Source organism: Zalophus californianus, chromosome 13 (assembly GCF_009762305.2).
Source record: "Zalophus californianus isolate mZalCal1 chromosome 13, mZalCal1.pri.v2, whole genome shotgun sequence".
In the NCBI taxonomy this organism is placed as follows: Eukaryota; Metazoa; Chordata; class Mammalia; order Carnivora; family Otariidae; genus Zalophus; species Zalophus californianus.
In genome coordinates, this window is record NC_045607.1 from 4,600,319 (window position 1) to 4,618,932 (window position 18,614).

Consider the following 18,614-nt stretch of genomic DNA (forward strand, 5'->3'; position numbering starts at 1 on the left):
GAGATCCTCAAGTGAAAGGCATGTTAGATAGGCCCTTTAAATTACACGTATTCTCTGAACATCCTACTCGGCCACATTAGGGCAGCCTACTCGGCCACAGTCAGCATTCAGTTGTGAACTGTAGTGGGCAGAGTCTTTCTTGTAAATTTCCTTGATTACAAAATTGTTGTTTCCTGGGGCTGTTGTTGAGATACTCTCCTCTTTAGTCCTAAGAGTTAGTTGCAGTGGTCTTTTCTGGTTACAGGTTTCTTTGGAAGTAACTAGTAATGGGTTCCCCCAGACAGTGACAAAGGCAACGTGTTTTATGCAGAACTGTACTTGGAATAGTTTCTGCTATTAAACTGCTGATGGGGGTGGGGGCGCCTGGGGGGCTCAGTCTCTTGAGCATCTGATTCATGATTTCAGCTGAGTTACAATCTCAGGGTCATGGGATCGAGCCCTGGGTCAGGCTCTGCACTGGGCATGGAGCCTGCTTGGGATGCTCTCTCTCCCACTCCCTCTGCTGCACCCCCTTGCCCACTTGTGCAGGCGTGCTCTCTCGGGCGGGGGTGGGGGAGGTGATAGATCTTACTAAAATCTCTCAAGTACAGTAGATTCCAGTTATTCCAGTCATTCACAAAGGCTAAGGAGTTTTCTAGAATAATTACCATATGTACCATTCAAAGATGGAGAGTCTTTAGAACTGTGTAATTGTTTGTGTACATAGTACACTCTGAGGAAATGTATATTGAACTGACTAGAACCAGAAGGACCGTCAGAGACCCTCCTTTTCCGAAGAAGAGGAAACTAAAGCCAGACGGGCTAGAAGAGCTGTCCACGGCAGCCCACAAGTGAGTAGGAGGGCCAGGGAAGAGCCCAGGCCTTTCCATACCATCTGCCCCACACACAGGGGTAAAGGAGGAGTGATGGAGGACACATTGGTGAAAGGACCCAGTTACTTGGATCCTGGGTGAGAGTTCGATGTACTTACTTAACCATCATCATTATAGAACCTAGTATTACTGTGTGCGTGAGAGATATACTAGGAAATGTGCTAATTCTTTCCATGCATTATCTCCTGTAGTCGTTACAACCACCCCCTGAAAGATACTCTTGTTATCCTCATCTCAAGAGGAGAGTTGAAGTCCAGTAATTTGCCTCACTTAGGGGAGCCGGGACTTGAACCCACCCAGTGGGACTCCAGAATGAGTGCCTTCCTGGTTTATTCACTGTTCCCTCTCAACAGGAAAAGAAAATATTTTCTATCCAAAAATTATTTTGAGGGAAATACCTTATTTTTGGTAGTGATACACAGATCTAACTAAAGTATTTTTTATATTCAAAAGCATGTGAAATGCTTAATAGTCCAGATGGGCAAATACGGAGGCCAGAAGGGCTTCGCTGTATGAGGTCGCCCTGCTGAAAGTTGACCACTGTGGGGTGCACTCGGCAGGTGGGGGCTGCATCTCCTTGGGATGGATTCATGTCCATTTTCACCAATCATAAAGATCAGGCCCAGGCTCCCGATGAGAAGACGGAAGTGATGATGAAACCCAGCCTTTGTGCCTGAGCCTTGGGGCTCTGATTGCCAAGGTGCTGGCTCTCACATGCATTAGAGCTACAGTGCAGCTCATGGCCTCTCCGACACGGGTGCAGCCGCAGGACCAAACCGACTGAGTCACCAAGGGATCCACTGTCTTGCCTGTCTCTGCAAGACTTAGTGAAAACCATTTCATTTGACTCTCATCCCATATTTAATATTTGAGATTAGTTTAGAGAATTCAACACATATTCTAAATTTTTTTTTAAAAATCAACTTTATTGAGGGGTGCCTAGTGGCACAGTTGGTTAAGCGTCAGACTCTTGTGTTCCCTCTCTCACTGTCTCTCTCTCTCAAATAAATAAATAAAATCTTAAAAAAAAAAATCAACTTTATTGGAGCTCCTGGGTGGCTCAGTCAGTTAAGCATCTGCCTTGGGCTCAGGTCATGATCCTGGGGTCCTGGGATCAAGGACATGGTCATGATATATTATCTTTTCTGTGTATTGCTAGATTCTATTTGTTAATATTTTGTTAAGGAATTTTGTGTCTTTGTTTATGAGGAATAGATTATTGTAGTGGCTTTGTCTCATTTCAGTATCAGGGAGGATACTGGCCCCATTAAATTGAGAAACGTTCCCTCTTCTTTTTTCTGAAAGTTTCTGTACAGTTCATTCTATTGCTTCCCTAAATTTTTGATAGAATTAACCAGTAAACCCATGTGGGCCTGGAGCTTTCTTTATTGAGAAAGTTTTTGATAACAAAATCAATTTTTAAGAAGATAACAAATTCAATTCAATAGGAGCTCCTTAGGTTTTTATTTCTTCTTAATCAGTTGTCTGATTTATGTTGCAGGGGCTATCCTTGTCATCAGAGTAATTGAGTGCATTGGCATAATGTCATTCATAATATTCCCTTACTACCTTTCTAATGTCTCTGAAGTCTGAGTGGTATCTCCTCATTCATTCCTGATACTGGTAAATTGTGTCTTTGCTCTTTTTTCTTCCTTGATCAGTCTAGCTAGAGATTTCTCAGTTTTACTTATTTTCTTTTAAATTATCTGTTTTTTATCTCAATGATTTTTCTCTACTTTTTGTCTGTTTTCTATATCATTTATTTACATACATTATTGCCTTCCTTCTCCTTACTTTGGGTTTAATTTGCTTTTCTTTTTCTAACTTCTTAAAATGTAAGCGTAGATCTTTGATCTTTCAGTCATTTTTCATTTTTTGTGTAAGCTCTTTTGAACTATAAACTTCCCTCCAAGCTTGGCTTTAGCTGCATTCTACACATTTTCATATATTTTTATTATCATTCAGTTCAAGATATTTTCTGATTTTCTTTGTGATTCATTCTTTGTCTCATGAATTATTAGGAAGTATGTTGTTCAATTTCTAAATATCTGGGGGGCTTTCCTGATATATACATATATTATGTGTGTGTGTGTGTGTGTGTGTGTGTGTGTGTGTATATGTATATATATATTTTTTAAGATTTTATTTATTTGACAGAGAGCACAAGCAGGGGGAGCGACAGGCAGAGGGAGAGGGAGAGAGAGAAGCAGGCTCCCTGCTGAGCAGGGAGCCCAATGCGGGTCTCAATCCCAGGACCCTGGCATCATGACCTGAGCCAAAGGCAGACGCTTAACCACCTGAGCCACCCAGGCGCCCCAATTCCTGATATATTTTTGTTATTGATTTTTAACTTCAGCTGTGGTCAGAGAAAAACACATTCTGCATGATTTTTAGACTTGTTTTAAGACCTAGTTTATGGTCTGTCTGAGTGAATGTTCTCTTTGCGCTTGAAAAGTTTATATAGTCTCCTATTTGGGGATATAGGATATATATGTCATTCAGGCCAAGTTAGTTAAGAGTTCAAGTTAGTTCAAATGTTCTATCTTACTGATTTTCTATCTGCTTATTTTAATAATACTAAGAAAGGCCTGTCGTTGACTCCGTTTAGGAGCATTTAGGATTTGTTATATCTTCTGGATGAAGTCACCCTTCTGAACCTTTATTCTTTTCTTTGTTTTTTTAAATCATTCTTATGACCTTCTTTGTTTATAAATGATGGGCTTTATTCCCCTGAAGTTTTCCCCTCTCCCTGGGCAGAGGAAAGTTTCCTTGGGATAGGGTGCTGCAGGGACTGAACTTACACGTAGGGCTCAGAGGAGTAGTGATGGTGTGGGTAAGCAGGAGGTCAAACTGATTAACTGTATTTCTCCTCTGATTTGCACTGTATAAGAGTTTGTGCCGGATTTGAAAAGACAGCCACAAGATTTCTCAGTTTAGGGAAGTAAAGAGAAGCGTTGTTTGTAGTTTGGTGAAGCCGCTATACACCTGTAGAGGGCGCCCTCTGAGATTTTGTTCAGGGCCTGCAAGCATCACCTACCTGTCTCAGGCAGAATCCTAGCTTTGGCTCCACTGGGAGAAATGTGTCATGGCATAATTTTTGACTCCTTTTAGTTGACAAAAGGAATTTTGCGGTCAGTGGCCATTCATGCTGCTGCCTATGTGAAAGTCATTTTATTTTCTGTTTTGAAGACCCGCTTCCCATGCTCAAATTGCACATTCCCAGACACACGTTCCAGTGTAGTCAGCTCCTGGGGTGACTGATCATCCACAGCCCTTGCTTCCCGGTATTGCTGACCTAAACAGCCTGGCCCCTCCTAGGATGCTTATCCATTTCTCTCTCTTCAATATCTCCAGATGTATGCAAAAATCAAGATTTATTTAGAATGGAAAAAAACACAATTTACAAATGCAAGCAAAATCTTTTTGAAGCAAGCTGTTTAATTACCTGCCTTACTTGAAGGGGGTTTCTCTACTCAGTCATTTACAAGCCACCTTTTGAATTTTTGCCATAACCTTGGTTGGCTGTTCTATTATTTGCATATTTTTCTTTAAATAAACTCATTATTAAAACTTAGCCTCATTCTAGGAATGGAATCACAGGTTTTATTTGCTAGCTATATATTTTTCTATGTACATATATATTCACATGAGAAATGTCCATCTGTATCACCTAATATCACCTCATGTACCACTTTGTGAATATACATGTCACACTATGGGAATTGTTAATCTGGGGCAAATGTGAATTTGACAGTGGCCTTAGAGAGAGAGGAAGCAAACTAGTACTTGCAGTGGTCCTAGAAGGAATGCTCTCTGCCTGTGGCTTAGAGGCACTCGTCCCTTTACGAAGAAAGAGGGAATGAGGGGAGGGGCAGAAGGTGAGACTGGGACCCCCGTTTCTCGGGGGGCAGTCCTTTCATTGTGGTTCCTTTATTCTGTCTGAATGCCGTGCATTTGAAACGACCCATAGCCACTGTTAAAACACTCCAGAAAATATTTGTTGAATGAATGATGTTGAATTAAGTAGTAAGCAGAGGCTCTGTAAAGTTTTTTTTTATTACCAGTTTAGACTTTTCATATCACCATTACCCTCAATTAATTTGACTGTTTTTCAGTTTACCATTTTTCTTATTCTAGTGAGGAAATTGCCGGGCTGATTTTAATGTCGTACATTTTACTTGAGAAGAGTCTTCTACTGTCCTGGGAGGAAACTCTAACAAGGGGACTATTTGCAGTTTGAGACTTTATAGAAGACTGTTAGCAAAGGTGCAGGCGGGTGTCGGGGAACCGCAGGGAGTAGTGCAGTCCCTCCGGCTAGCTCTTGCCTGAAGGCTGTGCTTACAGGAAGCCCGGGTTAGAGCGGTGAGGAGGGATGCTACCCGTTCCTGGTGACTGTGTCGGCAGAGTATCTGCCCTCACCGCCCCTGCCTTCTACCTTCCACATCGCCTGTCCATGCCTCCCTTCCACCAAACCCATCTAGAAGCCAGCGGGAAAGGAGCCCGTTGTGGAGGTCCACATGGCTCAGCTGGTCAGGGCAGCGAACACTGAGGAGAAGGTTGGTCTGGAAGGGAGAATGTCTCTTTGGTCTTATCCCACCCCATGCCCTTTATGTTTATGTAAGGTAGGAGGGCAGGGGGTTTGGAGAAACAGGGAACACAAAATGCAGCTATTACTGCCCCCCTGCAGCTGGAAACAAAATCTAAGTGAGCAGGCCTAGCCGACTTGTGCCACCACCCAGTCTAAGTCCTCATTACCCTCTGCTGCTCAGACTTGTGCCGGATGGGGGGTGTCTCCTATCGGCCACCCAACTGGAAGCCAGAGTTTAGAAGGCTTGTCGACGGAGCCTGTGTGTAAGTCAGCCTCCTGGCGCACAGCACAGAGTGGAAGAAGGGGGAAGGGCGATGTGGAGGGGCAGGAAAGGTATCCAGTCTCGATCCCGTTCTTGAAGCCAGATCTAGGCACTCCATCCCACTTCCTTACTAAGCCCTGTTCCCGGATGAGCAACAGTTTTCCCTCTCTCCTGTATGCCTTCCTTCGAAAATAATGAAAAGACCTCTCCTTGCTAACTACAATGCAGTCATGTGTTTAAAAATGAGCAGGACACCAGGAAGAGCATTCCCTACCTTTAATGCTTATTCTTCAAGCAGTTTTTAGTCTGGGGGTTGACTTGGCTGGGACTTTTATCCCTCCAGACTCAAGCAAAAGTTTCTGGAGAAAAAGGCAGTATTTGTACATATAAAAGGAACAGCTGATGTTGCTAACTGCTTATTTTCTGCCAAGTGCTGTATGTGCTCCATTCTCATTTAATTCCCACAGTGACCGCATGGAGAAGGTGACGCTTTTATCTTTATGTTACAGAGGAGGAAACCGAAGCTTGGAGAGCCTTAAGTAATTTGGGATGAGGGCAGAGTGAGATGGTGAGTGTCAGGGTCCATGGGATTCCTAAGCCCTGGCCTCAGGCTCTGCTCTGCTGCGGACACTTGCGAGGAGTCTCCATGCAGGCAGGTGTCCGTGGAGAGCTCGCTGTGTGCGCTGGACAGTGTACCGGGGGCTGGCGGCAAGGAACAAGACAGACTGTGCCTCCCTTTTGTGGAGTTTTCCGTCTGGTAGGAAAGGTATACCTGAAACAGTCAGTGTACCAGATGTGTGCAAGAGACTGTGGAATGTACTATGAAGGCCGTCGTTCATGAGGGGTCTTCTGCTGAAGGTTTGGGGCAGCAGAGAAACAGAGGGGGTCAGATTAGGGATGAGGAGTCAGGCAGCGAGTGCTCCAGGCAGCCATGTGTGGGAAAGCCCCCTGAGTGCCCCTTGAGAGACCCTATCCAGGAAGATGTGCTTTGGGTTCCATTACTTTCCATTTGTTGTCATCGAGTAGGCCTTCTAACCCAGCTGCTGGCAGAAAGGGAGCAGAAAGAGACAACCTCACTGTGTCTACAAACTGGTGGGTGGTATTTTCTGGTTTAGAATTTGTTACTTTTTATAAAAGGAACAATTACAAAACAGGGTTTTGCTGACTCTTTATTTTTTATTTAGTCTTGATCCAGTCTGGTTAACCCAGTCCCGTCTGCGGAATGCTTATGAAATGTGTATTAAGTGCAAAATCATCCAGGGACTGGAGACGGGTGGGCCTCAGACTCTCCTCAAGGAGTGATGGCCTGATGAGTGAAAGTGAAACTTGTGTCATACAAGCATATTTGTCCCAGGAGGAGGGGTGGGGAAGAGTTTTGTGTTTTCCTGAAATGTGTTGGCTGTTTCTGGCCATTTCTGCATTTGCTTAATGTATTGTTATGGTTGGAACAAGTTAGGCGTTCAGCGATTATCTGCATTGTCTTTGGCATTTCTCTTTGTGAGATCTACCATGTATGTTCTCAGGGACACTAAAAGTCAGATAGGAACAAAATCTGGTCCTACTCGTGAGCAGCAAATTCTGAATTAGTGGAACGTGGTCACCACGTGAAAGCATTGCCATGAAGTGCCAAACGTGAACAGGCCAGTCTGCACTTAGTAAACCAGGCCTCAGCTGCAACCCAGGCTGGGAAAGAAAGCTGTGGGAATTTGGGAAGGGGTATAGCTTTCCAGTGGGCATCGTCTGTCCTGACCAGCTCCCTGGTTGAAAGTCAGAGGCCCCGGGGTGCTTTCTCACAGTGTGAGTTGTTCACACATGCCTCACTGCCCATCTGAGCTCCAAGTGTCATTTCACCAGATCTGACTGGAGAAGACTGAGTTAGTAACTATTGCTAATTGGTGTTGCTGGAAAGCTCAATATGGGTTTTTTTCTTGTTTGGGTTTTCTCTCTCTCTCTCTAACATGTAAGGGCTTGTAGAGGAGGTAGATGTTGAGTGAAATTATAATTCTTTCCTAAGCTTAATACATTGTTTAAATGTTTTAGGAAACAGGGGGGCCCACAGATATCTGAATGTTTAATCATTAATATAAAATGTACAAGTATTTCACCCCTTCTTGTTACCTGACATTTTTGCACATTAATTGAGAGTTGCCATGTCAAAAACCCAACAGGAGAATGGAAGGAAATTTAACTTAGTTGTCCTGTTTTTCTGGAGATCAGCCTGTGGCCTTGACGGAAGATGGCTTGTCAGCAAGTGAAGTGTAAGCCCCGTGAGGATGGAGTCCACCTTACTCAGTGTTCTGTCCCTGGCTCACTTAGGCACTGAATGAATATTTCCTGGATGACTGGGAAAAAAGGAAATCATAAATTGATTTCATTTTGTTAATATGCTCCTAAAATTTCTCTGTTGTTATATAAAAAGTTGGGGGAATGACACAAGTGAAATATACTTTTTCTGCGGAATCCTTACAGGCCTGACGAGAGCACTGTGGTGTGCAAGGAAGCCCTAAAGTGGGGCATCAGACGTGGGTTCTGGGCTCAGCTCGGCTGCTCGGCTGTGCTGCTCCCTTGGGCAAGTTGCTTAACTTTCTTTCTTCTGTCATTTATAAAACGGGAATTTTGGACTCGCCTTTCTTACTTCCCAGAGTTGCTGAGCAAATAAATGAGATAAGGAATGCAGAAGTGCTTTGAAACCTGGAAAGCAATACCCGCTTTCCTGCTCATCCTGACTCTGCAGCAGAAAGCACAGGCCAGAGCCATCCCTGCAGCCATCCTGTGCTCACAGAAGGCCTTCTTGGGCAGCTCATTCCACTGTTTCCTGTCCTGAGGGTTTAATAGCATTTCCTGAACACAGTCATTGTCGAGCACTATGGGCACCCAGTAAGTATGTATTAATAGATCTAATAGGGATAGTTTACAATGCATGACCTCTCTAAATCATGTGGAAGAAGAGTTCTGGTTTAGATGGTATTTGCCTTGTGTTCTAGTTCATGCACACCTGTGAATTTACTAGGCTGCGTGGCCCCAGCCCCGGAAGAAGGAAGGCAGGCAGGTTCATTTCTGTGTTTCTGTATGTGATGGGTCTTTGTGCCTTGGTTTCAGCTTGAGGAAATGTAGGATAGCTTTTGTTTGCTTGCTGTGGTGGTTCTCCTGCATTTGTTCAGGTAACGTATTCACATAGTTGAATAAGCTGCTAAGGAGAGAACAGGGGAAAGCTCCCTTCCACTTCTCTGACCTGGCCTCCATTTCACTCTGAAGAAGTAGCTCTTCCTAATCTTGACAGCCCTCTCTGCTTAGGTGTTGAGTTTCCATAAAGAAATTGTGAAGTTTTGAGTGTCTTTCCTTAGAAGAGAGTAATAGCACAATTAGCATTGTGGGCAGGGAGAGCAAAGCAGTGTACTAAAAGATGGAGCAGAAACCTAAGCAAACGCTCTTGTTCCCATCTGTGATACATCTAGTCTTGCCTTTTCATGTACAGTTGAGAAAATACTTTTCATTTTCTTGAGAGAATAACTGGAAGGCTTTCACAGACATGATACAAATATCTTAACAAATCTGAGAAGTTGGACCTAGGTTTCCTGTCTTCTTTCTTCAGCATATATTGAGACCGATTGTTGAGTCTCAGGCAGTCTCATTCTCGTGGAGGAATTAAACAAGCCCCCTTCTGTTCCCACCCACTGGCAGTCCTCTTGGACTCATCATTCTGGACAGGTGTGGAGGAAAATCTTGAATCATTTTCAGAGCATGCAAATGGTTGTCTTTTTTTGATAGCTGCTGGGCATTACCCTCTCCCTAAAAAGGTGGTTTATTAATATATGCACCCGTAACTTTCAGATTTTGTATGGGTGGGGGAAATGAACAGCATGTGTCATACACACTGTGTGGGGTAGATGCTATTTAAATCTGGTTTGAGCTGCTAAACATCTCACTAACATGGGATCGCTGGCTGGAGTCCAGGTTTGTTGGTTGGGTTTGTGTTTTTTCTTTTTTTTCTTTTGAGGAGGGGTCAGACTTTAGAGAACCAAGCCATCTGTCCAGCAAATTATTTTAAGGCTTTTAATAACAAATAGTTTGCAATATATTTTAACGTGTGGAGTAGAAAATTAATGTTTTGCAAAACTGGTATCTTTAGAAATGTCTTCCACATTCAGTTTTGTTATCATTTTGGTATTGTAATCCCAATTTGGTAGCACGCATCTTTATACTAATGTTTTGCAGAATTAATTAGTTCGTTAAAAGCAACATTTTAAAACCGGTACGTCAGTAACACAGCGCACTCCTTTAGAAGGCTCTTGCTTCTAAGAGGCATTGAGCTTCTACTAAAACAGATGCAGGGGTTTTGTAGCTGCATATGAAGCTGTAAGACTTTTGAAGAATCTCTCCTGCTTTCTTTGAGGTTTGTCTGTAGTGCTCTCTGGTTGCTGTTGTTTGTGCCTTTTGGTGGTGAATGTAATGCCCTTTACAGCACCTCCGATCTTCGTCCGTGACAGACAACTTTGCATTTTACTTGTGTCCTCCCTGCCTGGCCTGGGTCTTGGCTTAATTTTAATGTCCTGTCTACTCATTCAGCAAATATTTAAGGAGCATCTAGTGGGTACCAGGCACCCCGGCAAAGGTGCTGGGCTTCAGCATTGAATAAAGCAGCCATCCCGGCCCACAGAGAATCCTTTCAGGCAGACAGGCACTAAGCAAATAATCACTAGAAAAATTGCTTAATTAAACTGGGATGGGAGCCACAAAGAGAATTAGAAGTGCCATAGAAGTGAGGTGTAGGGCACACTGACTGATGGGGGCTGAGGGGGAGGGCCCGGGAAGGCTCCCTGAGAAAGTGTCTTTTAAGCTGGGAACCAAAGACTTGAAGCGTGAGCTGGACTAACCTGGGCACGGAAGCAGAAGTGGTTGTGGAAAGACTTCCAGGCGGAGAATGCGGTTTGTGCACAGCGTGCAAGGTAAAAGTGCAAGCCTGCTCAGGGTCGTGGAAGGAGGCCAGCTGAGGCTGGAGCAATAGGAGCCTCCTCGGCCCCCTCAGCACTCGAGACTTAAGCTCACCACCAAGCCGTGTCTTAAGCAGTGATGCAGAAAGCAGGGACCTCTTTCTTGATACAAGCAAGGAGCTTCTGGAAAGCACAGGTGATGCGACTTTGGAGGGCAGAGATGGTTAGTTGCTCTCGGGTGACCTCTAAGGTCACAGAAGCAGGTCCTTGACTTCATTGGAGTCAGTGAGAGTTAGGTGTTTAAACATAAGCAAACAAACAAAAACTAACCTTGGACTCCATCATGGAAGCATGATTTTAAGATTATGAGAACTGATCCAGTCATCGTACCCCTGTATTACTTCAGGGTGTTCACTTCTAGGCTGCAGCAAGTACAAACTTATTTCTCAAATGAAGGCAGCTTTGTTGAAAAATAAAACTATTCAGAAAAGAACAAAGAAGAAAACCAGATACCTCCATTCCAAAACAGGTCTAGAGCAGTTATTCTGAATTTGGGGTTCAGGAATGGACTTTAAGGAGCCTATGAACTGCAAACAGCTATATGTAAAATGCTGTACAGATGTGCATTTTAATTTTCAGTACCTTCCTAGAGAGTTCTGTGACCCAGGAAGATTAAAACATGCCGATAAAAGAAATTGGAAAACCTGATAGTCTTTTATGTGTTTGCAGAAAGCCTTGAGGTTTTGGAGGCAGTGTTTGTGTGTCATTCCACGAGGCTGCAGTGGGGTAAGGAAGTGGAGATGCTGGGGTGGCGGTCCAGCAGTCCAAGGGCTGCCTTGTGAGATGTGATAGGGGGAGCCGCCTCTTGGAGATGCTTCTCATTCCTGGATTGACTGGTCCTCTGATAAGAGGACCTCTGAGTGCCTGGCGTTTCTTAATTCTCTGAATAAGGACATTGAAAGGAGCAGGCCAAGCTACTTGAAGACAATCAGAAAGAACAACACTTATAAGGCTTCAAAAATTAATGTTAGAAATCTGAGAATGGCGTGATCATTTCTGATGCTGCCAAGATGTTGAAGTCGTGGAGACGGAAGCTTAGTCCTAAGGAAGCCTTTACAAACCTTGAGAATTGGTTGGATTGCACTGGGGAAAATTGGAGAGTCTGACTGCAACTGGGGAGCAGAACAGGGAAATTGGATTCTCTCATTGCTAAAGTTAACTTTCTCCCTGAAAATATTGAAGTTCTGAACCACACCTTGATCTGAACCTGTGATTTCTAGGAGTTTGTATTTCTAGTCCAATTCTTGGACCATAAGCCAGCTTATTGCCCGAGTGCTCTGGAAGGAGAGCTTCCAGCAGCTCACCGTTTCGAAAGGCCTCTGTAATGTAAATAGGAACAGCAATCTTTCCAAGTTATTACCCTCTTAACAGGTTGACAGATATGTGCAAATTGTGACTCACTGCTCAATTTGGCACTAAATTAATGTCTTTCCGCGCCGCGTCTGCTCAAGTGTAAACTAGTCACCACTGCTGTGTTACTGCTTGTTTGCCTATATTCCAAAGGTAAAAATTAAAGGAATTTGATCCTGCCACAGGACGGAGTGGAGCATATGGTGGACGTGTAGGAGGAGAGCACGCTGTTCCTACCTGTCCTCAGCCCTGTACTCAAAGTGGGACGTGACACGCTGCCGAGCTCTGTGCAGACCCTGGCGAGCTCGTGGGCTCGGGAGGCAGCATCCCTAGAAGTGCCGCCAAGGAGGTGGTACGGCAAAGACCACCTCCCCTGCCATCCGGCTTTATAATTTGACGTTCCTAGCTTTCCTTATTTCTGTCAAGTGACTAGTGGTGGATTTGCGTTTTAAAGGTTGGGTATATCTGAAAATGAAATGTTCTGATTTTTGCTTCTAGGATTTAGACATTGTTTTCCTCAGTTAAAAACACAGCTGACTTTCTCTCTTTCTCTTTTTGGCAAATACATAATGTCACCTGTAAAAAGAAAATTTGCATCTCCTTTATGTTAGGCGTGTGAATGAAAAACAGTCTCCTTGAGATTCATTTTTGCTTCATAAAATCTTTGGATTGAGTTTGCTGAGCTTCATCTGAGATCCCTGATGGGGGAGGAAACCAAACGTGCCACCCCAGACCTCTCCACTGTCCTGTGTTGACAGATCTCATAAATAAAGGAATCCAGAAGCGGCAGGGGACATTTGCTGTCTGCCTGTTTAGAACTCTGGCCCTCACTAAAAAGCCAGCAAAGTCAGGTAGTTGGCGTGGAATCCTAGAAATCCACATGCAGAGCTTGGTTTCTGGAATCATCGGGTAACCTACTCATTCCCCTATTTCCCTAGCCTACTAAAGAGACAGGTTTTCCAAAAGCATTTTGAAACCTTCAAGGTGAAAGGTACAAGGGAGAGCAAATTATGATGTTACCTTTGTACTGAGGTCCCGCTTATTCATTTGCATTCTCCTGTCGAGAGTTACGATGATTATTGATTGAGGATTGGTTCCGAAGACATTGCCCACCCCCTCCTCATTAGCATATACTTAGCAGTGACCTCCAATCACACAGGACAGTGGATTTTTGCTTCATGCTGAATCTGAAGTAACTGGCTTTCAACCATACATACAGATTTAAAAAATAAGTATGTAAATGCAGAAATCTTTCCAGTGACTTGCTGTATACTTTTGACATGAAGTTTGCCATGTGTCTTCCACCATTTCAAAAAACATCAGGCAGTGGTGAAACATGAGTTTGCTTCCTCCTTCCTTCATCTTTTTACCCGTTTGTAGCGTTTATGCCTAAAGCCAAGGTTGTATCATGAAGCTATAAATCTAGAAGGGAACTGTGCGAGATGACGTGTGATGTCTTGGTCTGTTCCTTACCATCCAGGAAAGGTTGTTTCCTCAGCCATTTTAAAAAGCAACAGAATGGGAGGGGATGCCTGGCTGGCTCAGTTGGTTAAGCGTCTGACTCTTGATTTCGGCTCAGGTCATGATCTCAGGGTGGTGGGATTGAACCCCACATTGGGGTCTATGCTGAGTGTAGAGCCTGCTTGTCCCTCTCCCTCTGCTTCTCCCCCGGTTCGCACACATGCATTCTCTCTCTCTCTCTCTCTCTCATAAATAAATAAAATCTTTTTTTAAAAAGATCAACAGAATGGTGTTGGGGGAGCACCTGGCTGGCTCAGTCAGTGCAGCACATGACTCTTGATCTTGGGGTTGTGAGTTTGAGCCCCACATTGGGTCTACATAGAGATTACTTAAAAAAATAAAATCTTAAAAAAAATCAACAGCATTTGGGCCTTGCTTTTAAGAAATAATTCTCATTCTTTCTGAGCTAGTTCACTTTTTAAGGCCTTGCCCTTATCTTACGGTCCTTTCTAGAGGTGGGAGAGAGCTGTTTGCTACTGAATTCCTAAAAGCCGCTCACACCCTTGAAAGATGGCAGTCTCCCGTCAACCCCCTTTCCCAGGAGCAAGTGGCCTTCCACACCCCCTTTTTTCACATACCGCTGCTCCAGTCTGCTTACTGTCCTTATTACTTACGACTGGGCCCCCTGTGGTTTTCCCTCCCTTCAGCTCCAAGTCTGGAACTGTACAAGACATTCTCTAAGGAAAACCTGACCGGTTCATCAGTACGATTATTCCCTGACTTTCATGACTGACACATTGGTGTTCACTTTTTAACAAATGGCACTGTGTTGTCTGCTATCTCTTGTGAGCCCCTGGTTTTGAACTGAAATCTTCATGCTGTGAGTAGAGAGTTACTCTCCCTCTTCCCCCAAGAGAACATAGCTTTTATATGTCCCTGATCTAATGGATATGTAATTTAATTTATCATATCCAATGGATATGAAATCCAATACAAAACCCTTAATAGATAGTTTTGCATCTCAGCTATTGTATTATACATCCCCAGTGTGATTGGGTGGTAAGCACAAATGCTGGTATGATTTTATTCTCAAAGGATGTGAGCCAGACCCAGCTCTGTTGGTGCTGTAGATTGGCATCATCACAGTGAGCCTCCACTGGTGGGGAGAATTCATCCTGCTAAGAGAGGGCATTTCTGCAGAGCAGGCCCCTGATGTCCCCGTGAGAGTATTTGTAATTTCCCGGTCCTTAGTATGTGCCAGACACCATGCTAAGTATTTAATGTGTCGGTGATTATTAAACCTTAAGAGAGTTAAGTTCCATTTGGGCCAGAAAAAGAGAAGACTCTCTTTTGGAGGAATGTGTCCGGGAAAAAACGGAACTGACAGATTGCCTGGTATGTCTGACTGTAGTGAGAGAAGTTTTAGAGTCGGGTAGAGAGTTCAGGGATAACATTGTAGTAGGCACATAGAAAACTAACCAAGTGAAAATCAAGGCAAAACAGAAAGTTGTGCAAATAAATGTATGTACTCATGAGCTCCTGTGTGGCTCTGCTACTTAAAATACACACAGAGATTTGGGGCACAGTCACTTGAGTGTCCAACTGTTGATTTCAGCTCGGGTCATGATCTCACGGTCATACAATCAAACCCTGCATTCAGCTTCATGCTGGGCATGGAGCCTGCTCAGGATTCTTTCTCTCTCTCTCAAAAAAATTTTTTTTAATATATATGCAGAGATTTTAGAATGTACACACCAAATACTGACTTAAGCAAAAATTATGATATTACTTGAATTAGAGTCCAGCCAGGAAAATAGGAATTCAGGCATTTGAAACCAAGAGAATTTAATCCAGGGAATTGGTTATGTAGGTGATTGAGGTGAGAAGCCAAACAGGAGACAGCGAGGCTACCAGAGATGAGCAGCAACAGGAAGCTGTTGCCGTCCCTAGACCAGAAAGGCAGAGGGAGGAGCCTCTGTATCGGAGCCCAGTGGCCAAGATGGTGGCAGCTAAATTCTGATCTCCTATAGAAGAAAGTCACTAAGTCATGCTTAAAATGAAAAAGCATCCTAGCCACAGCAATAAGACAACAAAAAGAAAAGGTACCCAAATCAGTAAGGAAGAAGTAAAACTTTCACTATTTGCAGATGACATGATACTATATATAGAAAACCTGAAAGACTCCAGCAAAAAACTGCTAGAACTGATACACAAATTCAATAAAGTTGCAGGATACAAAATCAATGTACAGAAATCTGTTGTATTTCCATATACCAGGAATGGAGCAGCAGAAAAAGAAATGAAGGCATCAATCCCATTTACAGTTGCACCAAAAACAGTAAGATACCTAGGAATAAACCTAGCTGAAGAGGGGAAACCCTATGTACTCTGAAAGCTATAAAACACTGATGAAAGAAATTGAAGATGACACCAAGAAGTGGAAAACCATTCCATGTTCATGGATTAGAAGAACAAATATTCTTAAAACATCTATACTACCTTAAGCAGTCTACACATTTAATGCAACCCCTATCAAAATACCAACAGCATTTTTCACTGAACTAGAACAAACAATTCTAAAATGTATATGGAACCACAAAAGACAAAAGACCCCAAAAAGCCAAAGCAATCTTGAAAAAGAAGAGCAAAGCTAGAGGCATCACAATTCCAGACTTCAGGTTCTATTCCAAAGCCACAGTAATCAGAACAGTATGGTACTGGCACAAAAATAGACACGAAGATCAATGAAACAGAATAGAAAATTCAGAAATGAACCCACATTATAATGGTGAATTAATCTTCGACAAAGCAGGAAAGAATATCCAATGAGGAAAAGACTGTCTCTTCAACAAATGGTGTTGGGAAAACTGGACAGCGACATGCAAAAGAATGAAACGGGGACCATTCTCCTCACCATACACAAAAGTAAATTCAAAATGTATTAAAGACCTAAATGTGAGACCTGAAACCATAAAAGTCCTCGAAGAAAGCATAAACAGTAATTTCTTTGACATCAGCTGTCTTTTTTCTAGATAGGTCTCCTGAAGGAAGGAAGACCAAAGCAAAAATAAACTACTGGGACTACATCAAAATAAAAAGCTTCTGCACAATCAAAAGAAATAGTCAACAAAACTAAAAGGTAACCTATGGAATGGAAGAAGATATTTGCAAATGACATCCACTAAAGGGTGAGTAACCAAAATATATAAAGAACTTATAAACTCAACACCCAGAAAAGGAATAATCCAATTTAAAAATGGGCAGAAGACATTAATAGACATTTTTCCAGAGAAGACATACAGATGGCCAACAGACATATAAAAAGATGCTCAACATCACTGATCATCAGGGAAATACAAATCAAAACTACAATGAGATATCATCTCACATCTGTCAGAATGGCCAAAATCAATAACACAGGAAACAACAGGTGTTGGCGAGGATGTGGAGAAAGGGGAACCCTCTTGCACTGTTGGTGGGAATGTAAACTGGTGCAGCAACTCTGGAAAACAGTATGGAGGTCCCTCAGAAAGTTAAAAATAGAACTATCCTATAATCCAGTAATCTCACTACTAAGTATTTACCCAAAGAATATAAAAATGCTAATTCAAAGGAATACATGCACCCCAATGTTTGTAGCAGCATTATTTACAATAGCCAAATTTATGGAAGCAGCCCAAGTATCCATCAGTTGATGAACAGATAAAGAATGGTTAAAGGAAAAAATGCACGTATGCACACACACACAGGAATATTATTCAGATGTAAAAAAGAATGAAATCTTGCCATTTGCAGCTACATGAATGAAGCTAGAGAGTATTATGCCAAGTGAAGTAAGCCAGAGAAAGACAAATACCATATGATTTCACTTAAATGTGGAATTTAAGAAATAAAACAAATGAGCAAAGGGGGGGTGGGAAGAGAGGAGAACAAACCAAAAAAAAAAAAAAAAAGACTGCTAACTATAGAGAATACACTGCTGGTCACCAGAGGGGAGATGGATGGGGGGATGGGTGAAATAGGTGGTGGGGATTCAGGAATGTTCTTGTTGTGAGGAGCACCGGATGTTGTACAGAATTGTTGGATCACTATATTGTACAACTGAAAGTGATATTACACTGTATGTTAACTAACCAGAATTTAAATAAAAGCTTAAAAAAATGAAATGAAAAAGCAAGAACTAGCATTAGAAACATATCATGTGGAAATATGGAGGTAAATACCAGAAGAAAGCCTAAAAACTGGTTGGCCCTGAAAGGCAAAAGGAGGAATGAGAGAGTAGTATTTTTTGTAAAAAGACATGAATCCCATTTGCCTTCTTGACTATATTGCATTGATAAACAGCTGAAGAGAGAAGTCTTTAGTACACTGTAGATTTGTGTTTCTTTGACTAAGGTTCCAGTTCATATGTGTGCATTTCTTTTTCCCACTTAGGTATGTTGATGATGTGATCAGCCGCATTGACAGGATGTTTCCTGAAATGTCCATCCACTTATCCAGGCCCAATGGCACATCAGCAATGCTTCTGGTAAGTTTTGCTTGACCTGTCTGTAGGACCATGTGGAAGAACACTAGCCTCAAGATTGTCTCTGGCTCTGTGTCGTAGGATCTAAAGAATGGAGACTAAATCCCGGTTTGATGGTGAATAGCATATTTCTTTTCACTGGTATCCTGTAGTTTCAAAATTCTGCACATTGAAACTTGGCTTTTGAACGAAATTGCAGAGCCCATATAAGAATGACCTAGAGAGGAAATATACTGTAAAACCATTCCACCTGTAAGTCAGTTCAGGATGTTTTGGTGAATCTTTTATATTGTCTCAAAGAAATGCCCAACTATTGGATCCTGCTAAGAAAAACACCATTTTAAAATAGAACCAGGTTCAGGGTGCCTGGGTGGTTTAGTCGGTTGAGCATCCGACTCTTGATTTCGGCTCAGGTCATGATCTCATGGGTCGTGAGATGGAGTCCAGTGTCGGGTTCCACACTCAGCACAGAGTCTGCTTGAGATTCTCTCTCTCCCTCTGCCCCTCCCCTGCTCACTCGTGCCCCCCCCCCCGTAAATAAAGAAATAAAATTAAAAAAAAATAG

General features: G+C 42.8%; 1 protein-coding gene across 1 annotated transcript in view; it reads left to right on the forward strand.

The window, feature by feature from the left end:
- MED27 (mediator complex subunit 27) overlaps window positions 1-18,614 on the forward strand; it is a 202,206-nt gene that overhangs the window by 112,099 nt on the left and 71,493 nt on the right. The window contains exon 4 of the mRNA XM_027616754.1: window positions 17,959-18,052. Coding sequence (XP_027472555.1) covers window positions 17,959-18,052 — 94 coding nt within the window. The remainder of the gene's footprint in view (window positions 1-17,958; window positions 18,053-18,614) is intronic.